This window comes from Primulina eburnea, chromosome 18, assembly GCF_022965805.1.
Source record: "Primulina eburnea isolate SZY01 chromosome 18, ASM2296580v1, whole genome shotgun sequence".
NCBI lineage: Eukaryota > Viridiplantae > Streptophyta > Magnoliopsida > Lamiales > Gesneriaceae > Primulina > Primulina eburnea.
In genome coordinates, this window is record NC_133118.1 from 10939160 (window position 1) to 10963807 (window position 24648).

Genomic DNA, 24648 nt, shown 5'->3' on the forward strand with positions numbered 1-24648 from the left:
CGACCCTACATACACGGGCACTGCCTGGATCCATTCAGGCAGTGCCACGTGTATTTTAAAATAATTTTTTTAAAACAAATTTTAAAGTAAAAAGACGGACAAAATCCCAAATCTCAACCATTTCCCCCAAAATTTTCGAAAATCAAAGCTTCCGCCTAATCGCCTAATCTCCTTTTCCAGTGCTCCAAATTTCCCACTCCGACTCTGACTCCGACTCTGTAGTAACCCGATTCCTAATTTGAGTTAATTATTGGATTAATTATATTTTCGGTAGGATCGGAAGGACCGAACAAGTTCGGATCGTCCGATGAGTTCGGATCGTCCGATGAGTTCGGATCGTCCGAGCCAGGTGTCGGACCGTCCGAGACAGGTGGCTGGACACGTGGAAGGGTTCTGGACACGTGGTAAGGTTCGGATCATCCGATTGGGGTTCGGATCGTCCGAGACAGGTGGCTGTACTCGTGGAAGTCATGCAAGGATCGGATCGTCCGATCAGGATTCGGACCCTCCGAAGGGTGCTGGATCGGAGCTTCCGAAATGGTTCGGATCGTCCGAACATTGGCTATAAATAGAGGCGCGAGGCTTCATTTGTGACTCGCCAATTCAAAGAGTTCCATAGCATTTCAGACGTTTCTGTGAGATTCTAGTCTTTTTCCGAGTTTCGGGCACTAGCGGGGAGCTGCTGGTCTTGTAGCGGAGCTGTGCTCTAGTTGGGAGCTAGCGGCATCAGTGGGCTAGCGACGGACGAAGGTTTGGAATTGTATCAGTATTATCTCAGGATTATCTAGTTAAGTCTGGTAGATAAGTTTTAGTGATGGTTTTCACTTGATGAATAGGCTTGGACTAGACCGGTTGTCTGGTTATTCCAGTGGATTAGGATTGCTGTGATAGAGGTACGAAAGTACTATCCGAGATATCCTGGTTGAGTATACATTCATATATGTGTTGCATGATTATGTGGTGCATTGATATATGTCATATGATGCATGCTATTATGTCACGTTTATTATTGCACGTTGCATTTCATGTTGAGCCGTATCTCCTTCGAGATAGCCTTTACTGTTGAGCTGTATCTCTTTCGAGATAAGCTATATCTTGTGGGGCCGCTCATCCCTGTCGTGTCTTGTGGACGCATGGACACCGAGAGTACACAGTGGCCGACGGGTCGGGAGGGCTTCGGTGATCCGGGACATTTTAGGTCCACGTCTGTTCTTGTAGTGGATGCAGTGACCCAGAGGTAGGACCGCGCGGCACTATCCACTTGGCGCCTCTAGACTGAGCATTTTGAGTTCCTTTGTGACTCCTGTTTCTTGACTACCCTGGTATCATATCATAGCATGTGCATTTCATATAGGTTTGTATACTCATGCTTTTGTACTGGGCGTTCTTATCGCTCACGTCCTCGGTTTTGTTTATCTTGGACACCCCATTCCCACGGGGCAGGCCTCAGGTTGGATGGCTCAGGAGGAGCAGGAGGAGGACATTGAGTAGCTGGTTGGTTTAGTTTTCAGTGTTTTCCATTTGATTTGATATGATTGTAGCAGATACTTTCAGTTAGTTGAGTATTCTGGATTTCGATTGGGTTGTATAACTATTGTTGTTAACCATATTTTCCGCTGTTATCTCTGATTTTTATTAATTAGGTTAATTGCATGCTTAGTTCTTGCTTAGTAGGTGATTCTGGAACGGGTCACTACATTTATGGTATCAGAGCATGCTTACGATTTTGGGATATAGATTTCTGTTTTGGGATTTTTCATTGACCATTTTACCATTTTTCCCCATTCTATCTTGTAGCGATGGCTGACCACTTTGATGACGAGAGTAGTCAGGGGAGTGTAGGTCGTTGGGGCGACCAGGATAATCATAGGCGTCATCGTGAGCATCGTCATCGTCGGGATGGTCCTAGGCGTTTTGAGTTGCATCGTTTTATTCAGATGGGGCCTAAGCCTCTAGTCGGTGGAGAGACTCCCGATGATGCTGAGGACTGGTTAGAGCGCATGGAGAGTTGTTTCCGTGCATTTCAGTGCACCGAGGAGCAGAAGATAGAGACCCTTAGTTTTCTTCTCGAGGGCCGTGCGCGCAAGTGGTGGCGATCGACTTCTGCGCCGATAGCCCAGTCCCAGGGTAGGGTGACTTGGGCCGATTTCCGTGCAGCTTTCATGCAGCTGTATTTTCCTCCAGCCCTTCGCCAGGCGAAGACGATTGAGCTCCTGAACCTTAAGCAGGGGAGTATGTCTGTTGATGAGTATCAGCAGAAATTCTTCGAGTTGTTACCCTTTGCTCCTCATATCAGTGGCAGTTCTGAAGCCAAGTATGATCATTTCCTCCAGGGTCTTAACCAGGAGATCTTTGACCGAGTCACTGTCTGTGATAATCCTACTTCTTATGATGGGTTAGTGAACCGGTGTCGCCAGGCAGAGATCAGTCTCCAGCGTGGTAGGGCTATTCTTTCTTCTAGACCTCCGAGTACTTTGAGTCCTCGATCTCAGTCGTTCAAGAAATCTGGTTCTTCTTCTTCTTCTGGATCTAGATCACGGTCTAGCGGTGTTTTTCGCTTTGGTGAGAAGAAGGATGCTTGTGTGCATTGCGGGAAGAACCATCCATCGGAGCAGTGCCGATCAGTCGCGGGAGCTTGTTTTCAGTGCGGAGAGATGGGGCATATCAAGAAGAATTGTCCTCAGTTGCGAGGTGGAGCAGGATCTGGTTCCGGATCTCAGGCGACTGTTCAGCAGAGGAGGCAGGGTCAGGCAGTGGGTAGTTCGAATCTTCGACCTCGTGCCCAAGGTCAGGTTTTTGCGCTGAACCAGGATCAGGCTGCAGATGAGACCGGGAGAGTCATAGCAGGTACTTTTTGTTTATGCGGTATTCCTGCTTTTGTTCTTATAGATACCGGAGCATCTCATTCATTCATTTCTGCACGATTCGTTAAGCGTCATAAGTTACCGTATGTTTCTCTAGACGTCATTCTTTCTGTTTCTACCCCGATGGGTCATTCGGTTTTAGCCAAGCGTCAGGTGATGGGTTGTCCTTTAGATTTTGAGGGTAACGAGTTGACTGCGAATCTTATGATTCTGGGGATGGAAGATTTTGATTGTATTTTAGGTATAGACATTTTGACTACCTACCGAGCTACTGTGGATTGTTACCAGAAGCTTGTTCAGTTCCGTACGACTGAGAGCTCTAGTTGGTTTTTCTATGGTGAGGGAGCGCGACCTCCGATGCCAGTGGTATCTGCTCTGAAAGCCTGTCGTGCTTTAGAGGCGGGCGGGGAAGGCTACCTCATCTATGCAATTGATACGTCCACAGGTAGTGTTGGTATAGAGGATATTCCAGTGGTTTGTGAATTTTCTGATGTTTTCCCAGATGAGATTCCTGGTTTTCCTCCGGTTAGAGAGGTGGAGTTTGGCATTGAGTTAATGCCAGGGACTGCACCGATTTCTCGTGCCCCCTATCGTCTTGCGCCGTCAGAGATGAGGGAACTGAAGCAGCAATTGCAGGATCTTCTTGATAAAGGTTATATTCGCCCGAGTGTTTCACCTTGGGGAGCCCCAGTCTTGTTTGTCAAGAAGAAGGATGGATCGATGCGATTGTGTATTGACTATCGCCAGCTGAATCGTGTGACGATCAAAAACAAGTATCCATTACCTCGTATCGATGACTTGTTCGATCAGCTTCAGGGTACCTCTGTTTACTCCAAGATTGACTTGCGATCGGGTTATCATCAGATGAGAGTCAGAGATGATGATATTTCCAAGACTGCATTTCGTACTCGTTACGGGCATTACGAGTTTCTAGTTATGCCATTCGGATTGACGAATGCGCCAGCAGTGTTCATGGATCTGATGAACCGAGTCTTTCGTGATTTTCTAGATCAGTTCGTTGTGGTTTTCATCGACGATATTTTGATTTATTCTCACAGTGTAGAGGAGCATGTCCAGCACTTGAGGATTGTGTTGCAGATTCTTCGCGAGAAGCAATTGTATGCTAAGCTGAGTAAGTGCGAGTTCTGGATTGATCGTGTAGTATTCCTTGGTCATGTGATTTCCAAGGAAGGAATTTCTGTGGATCCCAGCAAGATTGAAGCAGTGCTAAATTGGTCACGTCCTACGACGGTGGCCGAGATCCGTAGTTTTCTAGGTCTGGCAGGGTATTATCGTCGCTTCATCGTGAATTTCTCCCAGGTAGCTAGACCTTTGACGCAACTTACTCGGAAGGATGTTCCATTTGAGTGGTCATCTGAGTGCGAAGATAGTTTCAGAGAGATTCGTCGACTTCTGACTTCTGCACCTGTTTTGGCGTTACCGTCAGGATCTGATGGTTTCAGTGTTTACACCGATGCCTCTTTTCAAGGCTTAGGGTGTGTGTTGACGCAGAATGGTCATGTGATCGCTTACGCTTCCAGGCAGCTGAAATCTCACGAGGAGAAGTACCCTATTCATGATCTAGAGTTGGCAGCTATTGTATTCGCACTGAAGATCTGGCGTCATTACCTGTACGGGGTTAAGTTTGAAATCTTTACTGATCACAAGAGTCTGAAGTATCTGTTCACTCAGGCTGAGTTGAACATGAGACAACGTCGTTGGATGGATCTACTGAAAGATTATGACTGCGAGATCAAGTACCATCCAGGCTCTGCAAATCTCACAGCCGATGCTCTTAGTCGTAAGGTGAGAGCCTCTGCACTTCAGACCAGTGCTATGATTAATACTATTCAGGATTGTTGTTCGTTGGGATTTAACTTCAAACATCGGAAAGGTATGGAGAGCATTCGTGTTGCTACCATTTTATCTGAGCCAACTTTGTTCGCTCGGATTCGAGATGCTCAGATGTCTGATCTGAAGACTCAGAGATTAGCTCGGTTAGCGGGTGGAGATAGCGGTTTCCATTATCAGTCTAATGGTCTTCTGTGTTTGTCTAATCGGGTTGTAGTACCAGAGGATGATAATTTAAGGGAAGAGATCTTGTCTCAGGCTCATCGAAGCAAGCTGAGTGTCCATCCAGGAAGCAATAAGATGTATAAAGACTTGAGGACACGATTTTGGTGGAAAGGGATGAAGCGCAGTGTTTATCAGTTTGTTTCCAAGTGTCTTGTTTGTCAGCAGGTTAAGGCAGAGCACCGTCGACCTGGAGGATTATTGTTGAATCTACCTATTCCTGAGTGGAAGTGGGAGCATATCACGATGGATTTCATTACTCACTTGCCATTATCGTCGAGGAATAGTGATGCTATTTGGGTAGTGGTGGATCGACTCACCAAGTCTGAGCATATGCTCGATTGTACATTCAAGAGATTGTACGTTTGCATGGAGTGCCAGTCAGTATTGTCAGTGACAGAGATCCTCGTTTTACCTCACGGTTTTGGGGTAGTTTCCAGTCAGCTTTGGGTACTACACTGAGTCTGAGTACTGCTTATCATCCGGAGACTGACGGTCAGTCAGAGAGGACTATCCGTACGCTTGAGGATATGTTGCGAGCCTGTGTTATGGACTTCGGACCCGCCTGGAAAGATCATTTGCCTTTGATTGAGTTCGCGTACAACAACAGCTACCATCGTAGTATTGGTATAGCACCATTTGAGGCGTTGTATGGGCGACGTTGTCGTACTCCATTATTCTGGGATGAAGTTGGGGAACGACATGTTGAGGGACCGGAGTTAGTCCAGCAGGCTATTGATAAAGTTGCAGTAATCAAGAAGCGGATTAAGATTGCCCAGGATCGACAGTCTAGTTATGCGAACACCAAGCGGCGACCTCTTTATTTTCAGCCAGGTGAGAAAGTGTTTCTCCGAGTTTCGCCTTTTCGCAGGATTTTGAGATTTGGTCTCAAGGGTAAGCTATCTCCGAGATTTATTGGTCCTTTTGAGATTCTGGAATGTGTGGGAGATTTGGCTTACAGGTTAGCATTACCTCCGTATCTGTCTGGAATTCATGACGTGTTTCACGTATCCCTTTTGCGACGATATGTGGCAGATGAATCACACATTTTACATCCATCTGAAGTTCAACTTGAATCGGATTTGTCTTACGTGGAGCGACCAGTTCAGATTCTCGATCGCAAAAATAAGGTGTTGCGGAATAAGATCATTCCTCTTGTATTAGTTCAGTGGCAGCGTAGAGGCACTGAAGAAGCCACTTGGGAACTAGAAAGTCGTATGCGTTCGGAGCATCCAGAGCTCTTTTGAGTTGTACTGTAGTTGTACTATGGATGTATGTATGTTTTCCGTTGTAATCCAAATATCAGTTGTGTTTGGCAACAATTGAGATGTAATAACAATGTTGTTATTTCAGTTTTGTTCATCCTATAAACTTGATTTCGAGGACGAAATCTTTTAAGGGGGGGAGAATGTAGTAACCCGATTCCTAATTTGAGTTAATTATTGGATTAATTATATTTTCGGTAGGATCGGAAGGACCGAACAAGTTCGGATCGTCCGATGAGTTCGGATCGTCCGATGAGTTCGGATCGTCCGAGCCAGGTGTCGGACCGTCCGAGACAGGTGGCTGGACACGTGGAAGGGTTCTGGACACGTGGTAAGGTTCGGATCATCCGATTGGGGTTCGGATCGTCCGAGACAGGTGGCTGTACTCGTGGAAGTCATGCAAGGATCGGATCGTCCGATCAGGGTTCGGACCCTCCGAAGGGTGCTGGATCGGAGCTTCCGAAATGGTTCGGATCGTCCGAACATTGGCTATAAATAGAGGCGCGAGGCTTCATTTGTGACTCGCCAATTCAAAGAGTTCCATAGCATTTCAGACGTTTCTGTGAGATTCTAGTCTTTTTCCGAGGTTCGGGCACTAGCGGGGAGCTGCTGGTCTTGTAGCGGAGCTGTGCTCTAGTTGGGAGCTAGCGGCATCAGTGGGCTAGCGACGGACGAAGGTTTGGAATTGTATCAGTATTATCTCAGGATTATCTAGTTAAGTCTGGTAGATAAGTTTTAGTGATGGTTTTCACTTGATGAATAGGCTTGGACTAGACCGGTTGTCTGGTTATTCCAGTGGATTAGGATTGCTGTGATAGAGGTACGAAAGTACTATCCGAGATATCCTGGTTGAGTATACATTCATATATGTGTTGCATGATTATGTGGTACATTGATATATGTCATATGATGCATGCTATTATGTCACGTTTATTATTGCACGTTGCATTTCATGTTGAGCCGTATCTCCTTCGAGATAGCCTTTACTGTTGAGCTGTATCTCTTTCGAGATAAGCTATATCTTGTGGGGCCGCTCAGCCCTGTCGTGTCTTGTGGACGCATGGACACCGAGAGTACACAGTGGCCGACGGGTCGGGAAGGGCTTCGGTGATCCGGGACATTTTAGGTCCACGTCTGTTCTTGTAGTGGATGCAGTGACCCAGAGGTAGGACCGCGCGGCACTATCCACTTGGCGCCTCTAGACTGAGCATTTTGAGTTCCTTTGTGACTCCTGTTTCTTGACTACCCTGGTATCATATCATAGCATGTGCATTTCATATAGGTTTGTATACTCATGCTTTTGTACTGGGCGTTCTTATCGCTCACGTCCTCGGTTTTGTTTATCTTGGACACCCCATTCCCACGGGGCAGGCCTCAGGTTGGATGGCTCAGGAGGAGCAGGAGGAGGACATTGAGTAGCTGGTTGGTTTAGTTTTCAGTGTTTTCCATTTGATTTGATATGATTGTAGCAGATACTTTCAGTTAGTTGAGTATTCTGGATTTCGATTGGGTTGTATAACTATTGTTGTTAACCATATTTTCCGCTGTTATCTCTGATTTTTATTAATTAGGTTAATTGCATGCTTAGTTCTTGCTTAGTAGGTGATTCTGGAACGGGTCACTACAGACTCCGACTCCGACTCCGACTCCGACTCCGTCTCTGTTCCAGTCCGACTCCGTCTGTATCTACTCCGTCGACCACTGTATTGCTGGAGGTTTATATGCATATACGATCACAATACTCACCTGAGGCGCCAATCTTACCATTGTGTCCGTCTAATCTCCAAGCAAGTAAGAGCTTCAGTGAGTCAAGCTTTTGTAGATGCTACAAATTAATTTTTTACACCAATTGCTGCATCTTTATCTAATTTTTCAATTTTATTTTGCATCTCTGATACACTCCATCGGTTGCAGATCTCTGGCCACCACCGAATCTCGTGAAGATCTCTGCCTCCAACTACGACTTCGAGTTAAATGGTTTGAGTTCTCTAGTGATTCTTGCGTATTTTCATGTTTGTGTCTTGCTTCACATGCCCAAGTAGAGTTCGTACATATATCACATGTGCTTGCTTCAGCAATGTATTTTTATAAACATTTGTAGGGTATTTCAGCAACTACCAGCTTCTGAATAATTATGGTTTACTTGAGCTCAAACTAATTGTAATGTATACATATTGTTGAAATATAAACTATCAATTGTGTGCTTTCTTGAGCTTGAGATTTTGATACAATATCAGAGCTATGTTTTGTTTAGTTGGTCGTGTTGGTATTCCTAATATCACTTGTATGTTTTGTTTAGTTGGTCGTGGTGGTATTCCTAATATTCGACCAACTTACACTTGTAACTCGCCCCACCCTATATAAGTTGAAAGCAAGCCGATCAAATTACTGTCTGATTTTTTATAAACCGAGCATGCATGTGTTATAGCCTATATACCCATTCTATTATGATTTTAGGAAGTAGCCTGCCTGTGTTTGTTTGAGTTTTGAAAGTTTTTTATGTTTATTCCCTCGACTTCGATAATTTTCTAATGCAGAGCAAAATATATGTCGTGTTTGTTGGACGGAAACCTGGCGTTTACGATAGTTGGACTGAAGCACATGCCCAAGTTAATAAATTTAGTGGCGCTTCTCACAAATCATATCATAACAGGTGAGAGGCTGTGGAAGCTTTTGATGCATTTATGCATAAAGAAGGTGCAGCTGCCGCCTCTTCTACCGCTACTAAAGAGAATTGTTCAAGCTCAACATCAAGAGAAGATGAAAAAGTAGTTCAACTAAGAAATGTTCAACTGGAATTAGACGTTGAGAATCAGAGACATACTTCGAGAATTTTAGAGATATCTGAAAAAATGCGTAATATATTGAAATCATTGTAGTTCATTTATAATGATTTAAGTATTTGTATTTAGTTTTAGTCGCATGTAGTTATTTTCAGTTGGAATCTATCTACATATATATTATTTCATTCTGATTTTTGCCTTTTGGAAGAGCTAAAACATATTTTATCTATGTAGATATTTTTATTACAATCTGATTCTACATCTATATTATTACAAATGATATCTACATCTTTATTTTATGTTTTATGGTTATCATTCTACCGAGGAGCTATTTGTGAAGACTTATCTGTATCCTAACATCAGATTTGTGCTTTTAGGCTGGCTTAGATACTGCTTATCACTATTATTTATAGGAAAAGTGCATTTGGTTTTTAAAAATTAATGAGTTTGGTATGAGGGGGCTGGGTTTATAGCTCAATGGAGGGATGAAGACCGAGGAATCTACAGATTGTCTCCCAATTCCAAATATGGCAATTTATCTTTCTCATGGAAATATTAATTTATCTTAATTTCTTAAGTACATATTCAATATATGTACGCCATTAGTTCTTGTATCAGTTATCAAATGTTTGGGGGGGGGGGGGGTTACCAATGCAAAAATGAACAACGCAATAGCTGCTTTACCCGTTACTGTGGTAATGACTTATACGTTGGTAAAACTTACCTTACATGCTCAACAATTGTTTAAAAAGATAAACACACAACATGAACAATCCAACACAGCAACACTTTGTTTGTCTAAACATTTCAGTTGTCCAAAATATTGATAATACATCAAATAAAGTCGAATATTAGAATAATAAAGAACACAAAGTATAGTTTCCTTGGATCATCTTGGATAAATGAGAGAGACCATAATCTGGTGGAATTGGAACAGCCAAATGCAATTAATCTTTCTCTGCAGAAATAACCTCCAAACCTGTAGTTATATATCAGTATAAGCTGCTACAGAAAATTAAACGGTGTGCAACAATAGTACTGTCTAACCTTTAAAAAATATAAACTTACCTTCTTCTTATATTTCTATTCTCAGAATCACATGTCATATGCAAGAGAATGGATGGTTAGTAGAATAATTTGTTTAACTTTAAGTTAAAAACAGAACACTTACTGAGAAAACGTCAAGCATAAATCTTGAGAAATTACCTTTTTATTTATCTTGATCATGTCCCTAAATAAGATAAAGTTTATATAGAAAGTGACAAATTAAGTTGGGGAAAAACTAAAAAAATGTAATGAAAAAACTGGCAAAAATTTCTTACTTGTGATGATTGAGAAGTCCCATATGGATACGGTAATACATTCATCTGCCCACTTAAATATAAGTTTGTATTTCCTTCCTGCATGATAACAAACTTATAATTAAATATAAGATGTAATACATATTTTGTTGTTTTTGACTTAGTACATTATATACAAGTCACTTACCATTGCAAATTGAGGTGGAACTTGAGGATAAGCAAATGTATATCGCGATGGGACACGAGGATATGCAAAAGAATATTGCATTGGAACTTGAGGATATGTAAATGGATATTGCGATGGTGTGACATTTTGTTGTTCTTGTGAACTTTGCCCTTTTAATTTGGATCCTTTTGTACCTACCAAGCACGATAAAATTACAAATATGTGAAATATATAACAATTACCTAAACTTTCAGTTTTTTAGCTTTAGAATGAATGAAAACTTACTTGATCTTTCAGTTTTTCGCTTTCCTTTTTCCTTTTTGCTCTTAGTATCCCAGTGTCGTGTAATATTTGTATTTGTTACTCCTTTGGCTTTAGCAGTAAGTGGATCACGTACGCGTGTTTCATCTATGTGACCATCATTTGTCATAGCATCACAAGGTGTATCATCATCTACACTCAGATTCTGTAGAAGGTTGGAGATCTCCTCTTTTGCAATGTCAACAATTGTATTATAATATTTTTCTCGCATCCTCATGTGGTTTGCTTTGTTGACTTAGATCATACATCAATCTCATTATTTGATTGACAAACACCATCTCAGAAACATGACCACCATTGCCATTTTCTTCAAAATCGGAGCTAACTCTGTTTCTTACATTTTTCATCCATCTATTCAAAATGTAACATTTGGGCAAAACAGTGACATCCATACAATTAAATACCAGCAAAGCATGCTTACACAAAATCCCCATTGTCTCGAACTTGTGACAATTGCATCCTATTTCATGATTCTGCTTATTGAACACCACATGTCTAACCCTTGCATATTCATCATGAGATTTTACGTTCACCTCAATCAAATTCCAATCATTGCCAAAACAAGTCGGTGGTTCCACAAATTTGCAATTCAAGGAATTAACCAATTCAATTTCAAATAACTGATATATGGTCATCGTATAAACATCAGCAGCATGAATCAACAATGGATGATTTTTCAAAATCTGTGCAGGCTTACCATGTCGACAACGTGTATCCTCAGCTTTCTCTTTTATTCGCCAATTATTTTGAATCTTTTCGTAATTCATCACAAATTCATACAAAGAACTCATTTTGTTGCCTGATTTTTTTAAAGTCAAATTTGTGGCCTCACTCCTCGAAGTGGCCAAAAGTCCTGCACTAAACTTTGCATCACTGAAAGCAGTCACCCATTTGTCCCTAAGTTTGTACATTCCATTAAACCATCTATGACCATCCAAATGATATGTTTCAATCATATATTTCCACGTCGCCTCAAATTCATCTACAGATTCACAATAATTCATGCATTTATACCACAATTTTTTGAAAGTTGGGTCGCCATTTAAACTACCAAAGTGAGAAGGCGCGTTTTGATTTATATGCCATTGACATAAACGATGATGTGAACGTGGAAAAACAGTCCCAATGGCATTCATCATGGATTGGCATTGGTCTGAAAAAATAGTTTGAGGTTGTTTTCCATTCATCGAATAAAGAAACGTCGTGAACAACCATTCAAAAGAACTTTCTGTTTCATCTGACATAAATGCTAAGCCAAACATAACATTCTGCATATGATGATTTATACCAACAAATGGAGCACATATCAAATTGTACTTATTTGTTCGATATGTTGTATCAATGGATAGGACATCACCAAAATATTCATAATCAACAGCACATCTGTAGTCCTTGAAGAAAAAGTTCATCACCCTATTATCATCATCCAATTGCATGTTCCAATAAAAATAATTTTCCTTATTCGCCTTGTTCATAAAATATTGAATCAGTGAAGTGGCATTACCATTCTCAACTTTGGTATGTTTTCTCATCCGACTCATGTGGTCATATGCATCTTTTCTACTAAATCCTAAGTTTTCTGGTCCACATGCTTCATTTTCCATAAAAGAAACAACATTAGAGACACAGATTCCAGCATTTACCATAGCTTCTAGAGTAGATTTTTTGGCATGTGAGATATTGCGTGCAGATATTAACAAATGAGTTTGATCAGGTGCAAACATCTCATGGTTATGATCTTGAAAAAATCTAATCACTCGCCATTCACCCCCTTTCTCCCTTGAAATCTTCAATTTAGCTTTACATTGAGTTCTAATTACTGGCTTTTGATAGACAGGAATCCTTTTACTAGAAGACTTTTCATCTTTCAAACCTTCACATGAACAATTAAATTCTTTTGATTGAATTTCATTTGTACGTGCAAAACATCGTTGATCACCTTTTCTCACACTAAATCCCTTAGCATGTGCATATTGACAATACAGTAAATATGCATCTTCGATACTGTTCACAATTGTACCCACTTCAAGTTTACTTTCCAAAATGTCAACGAAAGATTTTTCAGTTTGTACCTCAATATTTTCTTGCATTGAGAAATCAGAAATTCCACATTGCGTTTTTGAACTAGGATGAATTTCGGCTTCTTGATCGTAGTCTCCCTCCAACTCTTCGAGTGCTATTGAGTTGTCATCTTCCATTGTAAGCAACAAAAGCTGGAACAAATATTACATGAATGTATTATCTTATAAAATACACTGAAAATAAAATAAAATTAAATAAAGATGCAGCAATTGGTGTAAAAAAATGATCTGTAAAATCTACAAAAGCACGATCAAAGATACAATTAGACCATCAAAGATGCAAAATAAAATTGGTGTAAAAAAATGATCTGTCATCTTCCATTTACTCATATACAATTAGACCATCAAAGATGCAAAATAAAATTGAAAAATTAGATAAAGATGCAGCAAATGGTGTAAGAAATTAATCTGTAACATCTACAAAAGCTTGACTCACTGAAGCTCTTACTTGCTTGGAGATTAGACGGACACAATGGTAAGATTGGCGCCTCAGGTGAGTATTGTGAGCGTATATGCATATAAACCTCCAGCAATACAGTGGTCGATGGAGTAGATACGGACGGAGTCGGACTGGAACAGAGACGGAGTCGGAGTCGGAGTGGGAAATTTGGAGCACGGGAAAAGGAGATTAGGCGGAAGCTTTGATTTTCGAAAATTTTGTCGATTAGACGGAGGGGAAATGGTTGAGATTTGGGATTTTGTCCATCTTTTTACTTTAAAATTAGTTTTAAAAAAAATTATTTTAAAATACACGTGGCACCGTGTATGTAGGGTCGAAGAAGCCAAAATGCGGCAATATTGTGGAGTTGATTTGGATTTTATGGCAATTTTCTCATCTCAAAAAAGCAGGCTATTAACAATCGTTTATATATATTTTTTTAATTTAATAATAAAAAGGTAATAATTTTATTTGTTTTTGTCATCCGAAGACGAAGCGGCAGTATCCAAATTCGGAGAGAAGAAGAGGGCAACAATGGAGGAGGAGGAGGAGGAGGCAATGCTCAACAAGGAGGAAGAAGAAGACGACGACGAAGAAGATTACAATATTGTCAAATTCCAGAATTCGCCGCTCAGAAATCGGGCGATTATGGTGGACGAGGTTGCTTGGAGGCTCAAGAATGGAGATCTGATGATGAGAATCGAGGCCGCCAAAGAAGTCAGGAAGATGGTGAGAAAGTCCTCCAATTCCAACTCCAAGTCCGCTGTGCGCTGTCGCTTCGCCGCTTCTGGGGCGATTGAGCCGCTCGTCTCTATGCTCAACAATTGGTTCCCTCTATCCGCTCGCGAGGCTGCTCTGCTCGCGCTTCTCAATCTCGCCGCTCGTAATTTGAGGTTTCTGCTCCCTCCCTTTTCGTGCTTTGAATTTGATATATTTCTTGCTTGAGAAGGGTTTCTGCAGCTTAGATTGAAAATATCTGAAATTGAATAATTGCTTCGAGATGTGATGTGCAGAGGTTCTTTCTTGTGGAATTAATTTTCCTTTTGCTTTTATAAATCGGACGGAGACTTCAATATTTGATTGTGCATGATTAGAGAGCGAGTACATATGCTATCCAGTTTCCTGATGTTGATGTTTTGAAATGTTTTAGCTGAGAAAAAATCAAAGATGTCATTGGTGATAATTCCTTTGATGTTCTGTGGTATCTTTAATGGACGAGTGCAAGAGTTAGTTTGTCATTTTAGTGTGATTAATTAAGCCAGAAAGATTAGAATGCCTCTGATTTTCTTTTGGATGAGATTGTCTTTGTTGATTTCGAGTGTGTGAATGCAAACAAACAGTTTTAAAAACGAAAGAACTTTTTCTTGGTATGCTGAAGATATTGAGTTGTGTAGACGAGAGTTTACGGATTATTTTGAGTAGAGGACTAGTCAAAGGTTTTAATTTCATCCGTAGGTGCTAAATATATAACTTCTTACCACTTCATAGGTTTCAAAGACTTCTCATATTGTGGAGATTGAGGACTTTGTAATTATGAACGCATCTCAGTTGTCAAAATACTGGCTACGCTGGCCTTGGTTGTTTTATTGCATTAGGTCAACCTACCGATGCAACAAGCCATGTTCATTTGCAGTTTAGGCTTTCCAAGTTTACAGGATTTTTTTATCTGTTACTATGTCGTGGGATTCTTCTTGACAAGTTTGGCAGTTAAACTTGCTACTTGAAATTTCCTTTGTTTTTCAGAAAATTTTCATTTATATTGTAGTGTCAGCTGCTACAGAGCAATGATGAGATTTATTATGGAACTGTTCGGAGAACTCCTTCGGATTGTTGAACCTGATTTTCTTATTCTGGATCACTTCATTGAGAAGAGAGTTATTCCCGCTTTTTTACTTTAATTAAACCTTTTGTGAGGCATAAAATGCCCCTTGAGTAATGTATGGTGAAGTGAACTTTGCAGATCATTCTCGATTCCAGAAACCAAATAGGATGGACTTGATGTAGCACAAACTGCATATGGTATTTCAACTGAGAAAAGCATACATCAACTGACAAAATAGAGCTGCTATTTTGCATTTAGCTGAATCAGCTAGTGGGGTAAAATAATTATTTATCACTACACTAGGTTGCCTAGAGAACCCACAGCGCTCTCTACTCCAACTATTATTTTAAAATCTATTAATCACTGAGTAGGAAAACTTGGCTTTTTCTATTTCATCTTTCTTGATTTCCTCATCCTCGGCTTTTCCTGAAAGTAAATTAGGACAAATACAACAAATAACTGAGAAAGAGATGACCTTAATATAGTAAAGTGCACTCAATGAATGCGAGGTTCTAGTACAAATTTGATGGATATAGATTACATGTGGTTGTATACTGAAGAGGATTCAAACTTGAATTTTTTTTTTCATGGCTCTAATATTTGAAAGAAGTTAGTTAAATGTCAGTTGAAGATAGATTGCAAAACTTTAGGAGCTGAAAGTAAATGAGTTTTTCGTTGCAATGGATGTTTGTGGTGGGCTCAATTAGTCTCATCGAGTCCAACCATGATCACATAGAGGCTAGCTTGCATTTTATTCTATTGAATTCACAAACATGTTTTGTTAAAAGAAATAATTCAGAAGGTGATGAAGGGTAATTCGTTCATTTATGTCCTGTGTTAGCATCTTTGGATGTTTAAATTAAAAAGGGAATGAATTGTTTTCCCAAGCAACAAAAACAACAGAATGAATAACGACTCGTTTCCCCCTCCTATTTTATTTTTCTCCTTCTTTCTAGACTTCCCAGACGACTTCTGGGCTTGTTTGGATCTAGGCCCAATAATAATTGGGTCCGAAAGTGGTATATGGGTACATCTAATGGAGATTTCCTTTCAATTAATTGTGCTGCTTTATGATGTGAATTTTTTGTCATATATCATGATTCGTGGGTGATTTTTCTTCTGTTTCTTCAATTTAATGTTTGCTTTTCAATCTGGCGACTTTTACCCTTTGTGCTTTACTTATATATGTTTATTTTCTGCAGAAACAAGACCAGAATAGTTTCGTTGGGTGCTGTTCCACCTCTTGTGGAGCTCCTCAAATGTCAAACTGGCAATTTGAGAGAATTAGCAGGTGCGGCTATTCTGGCGCTGTCATCTGCTGCATCAAATAAACCAACAATAGCTGCTTCTGGGGCTGCTTCTTTGCTTGTGGAAGTCCTTTGCTCTGGAAGTGTGCAAGGAAAAGTTGATGCAGTCACGGCCCTGTACAATCTTTCAATCTCCGAAGAGGGGCCAAAGCTGATTGTTGATGTTAAAGCAGTTCCCCCTCTGATACACCTACTAAAGGAGTGCAAGAAGTACTTCAAGTTCGCGGAGAAAACTACTTTCCTACTTGAGATCTTCTCTAGTTCCGAGGAGGGAAGAATGGCAATTACCAATGTAGATGGTGGGATTTTAACTTTAGTCGAAACTGTCGAAGATGGATCCTCTATTAGCATGGAACACGCAGTTGGAGTTTTACTATCCTTGTGCCGAAGCTGCCGTGATAAATATAGGGAGCTTATTCTAAATGAAGGTGCTATACCCGGTCTTCTACGTTTAACAGCAGAGGGGACTTCAGTAGCTCAAGAGAGAGCTCGAACTCTTTTGGATTTGCTTAGGTATTCACCTCCCGAAAGTAGATTGACCTCCTCTGAGTTGGAGAGGATTGTTTACGACTTCACTGTGCATGTTGATGGAACAGATAAAGCCGTCGAGACTGCCAAGAGACTATTACAAGGCATAGTTCGAAAGAGCATGGAGCTCAGCTTCAGCCGTGTAAAGATCCGCGCTTCATCTTGCACCCCATCAAAGATTCAATCTACTTGAGAAATCACGTGTTACCAAGATCCACGTGTTGTGGAAACGAAAAACAGGCAAGAGTGTTTTGATGCCCAACTTCATAATCCAAAAACGATGGTTCAAAGAGTTCATACGGATATTCATACTAAAGTTGGTGTATACTTCTACGTCTTCTAGAGGTAATTTTTAACGACCTCATCAAGCGTTGAATATCAGTGATGCATTTGTGACAGTTTATTCTGTATTACTTACGATTTTTGTTGAAAGAAATAGTATATATTGCCAATTTTGGGTATTACATTAAATCTGAGTGGAGTCGAAATACAAAAATCGACGATTCGACTGTGGATAATTTGTCAATAGCTGAACGAAAAAAGCAAATATAGTTGAAAAACTAACATTTTTCATCGGCCTTAATGTTTCGAAGGTTGGTTTTCATTGCCTTTGAGACTCATTGTTAACTAAATTATGGTGCAGTGCCTGTATGTTGATCTATCAGTGGCCGTATGAATGATTTAGGAAATGTTTGCAAAATATTTTGCGTTATTAGATTTATAGATCTTTATAGATCTATGAAAAAGTAGGAAAAAATCATAAGATAGCTGTGTGTGAAAATGAAAGTAAAAAATTTAAACAAGAAGTCTACCAAAATCATTTTTGTAGACAGGTTGCGTCTATAATGACAACCTGGTCAATTTGTGATCAACCATAAAACGCATGCCGAGTGTAATGCCCGAGATTTAATTACGGTAATAAGACGTTGATTATTGACATGATTGGGGTTATAAGAACTCAAATGACGAGGTCGAGCGTCGGTGCAAGAAAAACAAGATTTGTACAGAACTCGTGGCGCCCGAGCGCCAATACACCATAAATGGGAGAGTTTGACAGAAAGTCTGGCGCCCGAGCGGTAGAAAGTTACCGCCCGAGCGCCAGTGTTCTCCGAGATGATAATCAAACAGAAGAGGTGGAGCCCGAGCGGTAGAAAAGTACCGCTCGAGCGCCAATGGAATAAGGAGCCACGCACAGAACAGAAAGTGTCGCGCCCGAGCGGTACTTTCTTACCGCTCGAGCGCGAGACGTGGAATAGGCGGAATGAGCCACTTGCTTCAGTGCATGTTACGGATGTATATATATATATATATACACATGCAAATCTTCAGAATTTCTTAAGCAACTCATTTCTCAGAATTGAAAAAAGGGCCGAGGAAGATAGCAGAAAATCCTTACGCCTTTTGTCTCGTAGATTTGTGAGTTACGAGAAATCCGCCCGTCTGATTTTGAAACCGAACACAGTACTGAGTTCCTGTCAGAGCAGGCTTCAACTGGACGTAAGTTTTGTTACGTTTAGACATGTTTTGAATTTATGATATTGTCAGAATAGAATATGAATCAGATATGATATTTCTACTACCGTAGATATCGTATAATTGAAGTCAGATTGAAGAACAGATTGTTTATGTATTTGTTATGATTTTTGAAAGATATCGATTGAGATTCTATATCAGAATTGTGTTAATATTCAGAGTATGAATTATGTTGACACAGATTATGAGTTCTAGTATTATATTTGTGATATTCAGATTGACGGGGTTATTCAGACTGTATTGTTATGCCGTCAAAACATCAGTTGATTTAGATTGATCAGATTCAGATATGATTCAGATTGTATTGTGATATCGATGATATGAATTGAATTGTATCTTGTTCAGATATTGATCAGATTATGTACTGAGTTGAGTATTGATCAGAACAGATTGTGTATTGAGTTATTCACTGATACAGCGTATTCAATATTGTCATTTCAGATTCGAGATGGACAGATTTGAATACAGGACTTCGTCTTCGTCAGACAGGGACGACAAAGGTATAATTCATGTGATGTTCGGGAAGACATAACTCAAATCAGATCTCATTTGAGTTTCCCAATAAAATCACATACTAGATTGATGTTTATGTTTGATATGATTATGCTTTGTTTATAGATTTATATGCATTGCATTTCATATAGGAGAGTCTTGACAGACAGTCATACCTCTAGACGTTCGGTGTATCGTTACATAGGAGCAGACACCCTCCGATTGTAGATTATTCGATACAGATATGACCGAAGTCTAGGAATAAGACGTACGTTACCCCGATTGGGAGAGTAGGTAACAGACAGTGACGTCTTATTCACACCGGGATCCCTAGAGTCAGCATGGAGTCGAGTCTAGACATGATTTGACTAGAACTGCATGTGTTTATGAATGTGGTTTCATAGACTATGAAACCAATGTTTATTGCTTTCAGTTATGATATAGCATGTTATATGATTTGATTTAAATTGCATGTTATCTGAATTGAATTGCATGCTTATTTTGAATTGATTTCATAGATTATGAAATCTATTATCTTTGAATATGTTTATGATAGCATGTTTTACGATTTAGATTGTGTCTATACATGCTTACCATGTTTTATACTGGGATTTATTCTCACCGGAGTTATCCGGCTGTTGTCTTGTTTTGTATGTGTGCATGACAACAGGTGGGACAAGATCAGGGTCGAGAAGATGATAAGAGAAGAAGAGTTTAGCGTGGTGATTCCGGACTTGGATAGATTTGGTTTTATTACTTGAACTTTAGTAGTGAACCTTAGATTAGTTAAAAGATTGTTGTATCTTTATACTGGATTGTAGTTTTATACAGATATGTATAATATTGAGACTCCATTACCTTCCGCACTTTATTTTAAAAAGAAAAATTTTTAGACCCTGTTTATCAGAACTGATAATTAAATCCCAACGATGATTAGGAAGATGATTAGCGTCCGGGTCCCCACACCGAGCCTCCTCCCTATCCCTCGAAATCTTTGTTCGGTTTAGTGGGATCGTTTCTCTTGGAAAGCTGAGTGACAAGACATTTGCTAAGTACTCTCTTACGTCTAGGGGTGAGCAAGATTTCGGTTAAACCGAATTAACCGACCGAACCGAGCTATTTCGGAAATTCGGTTCGGTTATTTCGGAAATTCGGTTTTCAAATTAAAAAAAATCGGTTATATCGGTTAATTCGGTTTGGTTACGGTTTTCAAAATTTTGAAATCGGTTAACCGAATTAACCGATATAATAAATATTATTATTTAATAAAAAAAATTATTTATCAATTTTTATAAATATTTTAATTTTTATTTTAAAATCGATACAATATGTATTAATTGTATTCCAATAAAACTTATACATTTGTGATGTGTATGATTTTATGTTTTTATGCATTTGTGTAAAGTGTAGCGTTAAAAAAAATTACATATATTTTTAAAGTTAAATCACAATTTTTTTTATAAACTAATCGGTTAATTCGGTCACCGACCGAATTAACCGATTTTAATTCGGTTCGGTTTTCATCGGTTATGAAAAATAATTCGGTCGGTTCGGTTATGGCTAAATATTTCGGTTCGGTTCGGTTATGGCTAATTCGGTTCGATCGGTAACCGAATTAACTGAATGCTCACCCCTACCTACGTCATATATAACCTTACAAAAATTATTGCACGAGCCAAGTGATGTGATCTCGATGAAATGGATGAGCATGGTAAAGGGCTTCATCGGGTCAAATCAATAATTTAGTGTTTAGGAATTTGAGTGAAGATAATGGCTTCGATAACACCTGCAAACAAGAAAGTAACTCGTGAATAGGCGCCGGAGAAGTGTCCGGCATAGCCACTTCGATACTTAAGTCAGCAGGTTGAAGATGAACACAAGTGATATATGTGAAGATATATGTGAGTGCTTGAGAGTTCAAAGATTTCAGAATAATTAAATGAGAAGTATACCTGCTAATTATAGGGGAGAAGGGGGTAGGTACCTCATTTCTCGTACCACCTACTAAGTATGGCAAGTAGGCTGCCTACATTATAGCTTCTGATGACTTTTGGAACACTCTAAACCCAAGTGGTTCTGACAGATTAGACAGTATATATCAATCATACTCGAGTGTGGTGCAATTCTCGAGGTGGCCCGGGTGGTAAGGTACCTGGATGCTTGTATGAGGGCCTGGGCAATTGATCACCCGGGAAGAGCAGAAATGCCTGGTTTAATGAGGAAAGTACCCGACATATTGGCTCTGATCCGGACTATCCAATGAATAAGTCGGTTTAATAATGACCCAGATCCTTATGGGGGTATCACCACCCATCCCTAAAATATTCGTGCTAGAGTCTTACTCGCTGTCCCGATCAGTCATACTCGTAATTTCGCAGAAAAATAATTCAGAATGTGTAAGAGCGTCAGGGGCTTCAAATATCCCATAGATGGGATGAGGTGTCGGGGTCTGATACCACCCGGGCTTAAGATAATATGTCGGGGCCTCATATCTCCCGGGATTAAGATAATAAGCACGGGCCTCATATCTCCCGGGTTTTGAATAAGATGCCGGGACCTCATGTCTCCGGGCTTTGAACTCGAGCAGTCAAAAAGATGTCATTATGACGCATGCCTTGGCATTTAAACCACCGAAAAATCGTTTCGTATTCTGAGATAATAATGAGCCTGCCTCCTCGATATCTGTACGCATCTTTCACCTGCCTGCACACTTTCCTAGATCCATCTTGATCGTCCGATCTGATCTAGATCAACGGTGGGGATTAACTCCCTCCCATTATATGTAGTACTTCACTAGTTTTTCAAAAATCATTTGCAAATTCAAACTTCTAGCGAAGCTCTTGCAAATTTTTTCCTCGAAGTTCCGTCGCGCAAAATCATCCACCGACCGGCGATCTTCCACCACTTTCCTTCCCCGAAACTTGTAAGTTTTCTATTCTTTTCCCACAAAAATGTCAAATTCTACCTCATCTACTTCAGGAGCAAATGCGCGAGGCTCACCTAGTGACGAGTCTACCGTGATGCGCTCTGATTCCTCTCCATCTCCCCTTCCCTGTCGCATTACCACCCAAGTTCCCAATGAGCAGCACTTTGTGCTCGGTGCTGGACAAAGAGCTCCGAGTCTTGGGCTCTATCCCCTCCCATCTTTCCATTCCGATTCCCGGCCCCTCAGATAGGACATACAACCCTCCTCACGCCTACACCACCTTCTTCAGGGACTAACTTAGAAATGGTCTCCGATTTCCTATCCCTTCTTTCTATATCGAGGTCGCCAAGTTCTTTGGCATGCCTATTAACCAACTTCACCCCAATTCTTTTTGGATTATGGCATCGGCCTATGTCTTTTTTAAAATGAACAATCTTGCCATCACCCCGCTCATCCTCCATTACTTCTTTTCTTGCAGAATCGGGGATAACGCCTTCTCCCTGACTGCCCAGTTAAATGACTGGTTCCTTGATGACATCCCTTCCTCCCTAAAGGGTTGAAAAGGAAGATACTTCTTTATTCAACTCCCGGGTCCCCTCCCTTGTCTTACCGGGTTCATTCTCTCTTTACCTCCAAAACCTACCCTCCCAAAAACTTACAAATTCGAAGAGCCTTTCCTTATAAGCCAAACCTTGGTGGAGGGGCGTAAATATTCCTCCTCCACCCTTATATCCAACGAGAACCTGAATGCTTATAGGTTGAGTGCCCGGGTTGAGGACCCCTTGGACTGGGTAATTGATGTCGTGGTTGGCTCGGGCTCTCAACCCAATAAATCTTCTGTCTTCCCTTCTCTTTTATACTTCTAGTCTGTACATTTAACTTTCATATAACCCTGTTATTCTCTTGTGCAGAAAATCCCGAGATGCAAGCAGCATTTGCTAGGAAGCGGGCAGCTGAGAAAGCAACTCAGGAGAAGAAAATGGCAGCTCGCCGAGCACCTGTCGAAGAGAAGAAAAGGCGGGCCGATGAGGAGGTGATCCTAAGCACTGAACCCACTCTAGAAAGCACTCCGCCCGAGACCATGGAGGAGGCTGAAGATCATATTCCTCTTAGGCAGAGGAAACGAAAGGCTGCCACAGACCCGGAGTTGATCGTTCTCGAGGCATTCCCCGAGGGTGGTCAGGGTGTTAGAGTAGATGACCTGCAAGCCAACGGTTGGCTAGGGAATTTATTGACTCAAGTGAAATAAACAGTCTTTATTTTAATTTAATTTAACTTTTTATGGTCTTGTTATACTTTATCTGTATACCCTTGCAAACATCATAGATAAAGTCCTTGATTATGCTTTAATACAAATGAATCGTAATTCGATGTTGAAACTCATTTATAACACTGCATATTCTAAATTCGTTCCTAGTCGATTCAGCCGCCTAAAACAGGGATAAAGGCCGCTTGAGCTCGAGACTAGCATCTGTGACGTTGTGTACTGCGTTTCTTGGTAAGGGCATAGAGATGTCCAAACATGCAGATGGGTAGTCATATGATGATTATACCGAACAACCCTCCCTCGGACTTTCCAAGTGGTTGTCATTCATCGAGAGGATAAGTTTGTGATTATGATTGTACACCATTAGTCCTTACTACCCGGGACAACACTGAGGCTCTATATGCTAGGGCTGTGCTTTGACTCGTTTACCGGCTCCAGGAGAGTCATCAGGTGGTGAGGTTGGGTACAATTGCGACACATATATGAGCCAGTGCATTGTAGTCGGGGATTCACCGCTCACCCGCGGGTGTGGATAGCCTATGTGATCTGATATAATAATAGTGCATGGAATCTCTGGCCAGAGTACGAGATGTTCGTTGGAGAAGGAGTTCTCCATTAATACACGCGATGACACTATTATAGTTATCACATAGTTATCGAATTAATATGCAACCCTCGAAGAACCAATGGTTGCAGATTCGATCGGGATATATGAGCTGAAGGGACTGTACTGTACGCTAATCATAATCGACTGGTTCTTGCAGGCACTATCAGTGATACCTAGTGGATCATGGGCGATGCTACTAGAAGCTCTTACCATGATCCGATGTGTGAAATCAGAAATGAGTTCTGACATTCTTAATCAAGGTGTTGATAAAAAGAATGGGGCTAACTAGGGTAAGCCCGAATAAGAATAAATATTATTCTGAATCACAAAGAGTTGTGAACCCACGGCTAGCTGTATCCCTGAACTATTGATGGTCACACAAGCACTGGATCGTTTGTTCCCGTTGAGATAATAAATTCAAGGAGTTGAATTTATATTATGATATAGTAAATTCAAAGAGTTGAATTTATGATAATAAAATTTTGAGAAAATAAATTCAAGGAGTTGAATTTGTGAGATAGTAAATTCAAGAAATTGAATTTATGAAATTTGGAGAGAATGAATTCAAGGAGTTGAATTTATAAAATTTTATAATTTAATTTATTAAACTCAAAAGTTGGGTTTATTAAATATTAAATTTTGGAGGTGATAACTTCAAAAATTTGAATTTATAATTTAAATAATAAATTCAAATGTTGAAATTTATAATTAATTTAATTTATTAAGCTCAAACGTTGATTTTATTAAATATTAAATTAAATATAAAGAGAACTATGTTTAATGGGCTTGTAGGAGTACAAGTTCAACATACTAAGTGATTAAAGTTTTTAATGGACTTTAGGTCATCACTTGATTAAAATATGTAGTAGATGA

At 40.2% G+C, this 24648-nt stretch overlaps 2 protein-coding genes and 1 long non-coding RNA gene across 3 annotated transcripts in view; 2 read left to right on the top strand and 1 right to left on the bottom strand.

The window, feature by feature from the left end:
* The first annotated feature begins 1640 nt into the window (after positions 1-1640).
* LOC140820234 (uncharacterized) overlaps positions 1641-24648 on the top strand; it is a 79009-nt gene continuing 56001 nt past the window's right edge. Inside the window, exon 1 of the mRNA XM_073180570.1 lies at positions 1641-1793. Within this exon, the coding sequence (XP_073036671.1) occupies positions 1715-1793 (79 nt within the window). The 5' untranslated portion in view covers positions 1641-1714. The remainder of the gene's footprint in view (positions 1794-24648) is intronic.
* LOC140820116 (uncharacterized) lies at positions 9868-10383 on the bottom strand. The gene is made up of 3 exons (XR_012115350.1): positions 10308-10383; positions 10054-10216; positions 9868-9964 (listed from the first exon to the last, which is right to left on the bottom strand). It is a non-coding gene; the product is annotated as an uncharacterized lncRNA (long non-coding RNA).
* Positions 13763-17461, top strand: LOC140819691 (U-box domain-containing protein 45). Its single transcript, XM_073179868.1, has 2 exons — positions 13763-14186; positions 16318-17461. Exons 1-2 carry the CDS (start codon positions 13828-13830, stop codon positions 17141-17143), a joined length of 1185 nt encoding a protein of 394 aa, XP_073035969.1. The 5' UTR covers positions 13763-13827; the 3' UTR covers positions 17144-17461.

Coding starts and splice junctions, on each gene's coding strand:
- LOC140819691 (XM_073179868.1), top strand. CDS start 13,828: ATGGAGGAGGAGGAGGAGGAGGCAATGCTCAACAAGGAGGAAGAAGAA. Junction 14,187..16,317: donor CTCGCCGCTCGTAATTTGAG/GTTTCTGCTCCC, acceptor TATTTTCTGCAG/AAACAAGACCAGAATAGTTT.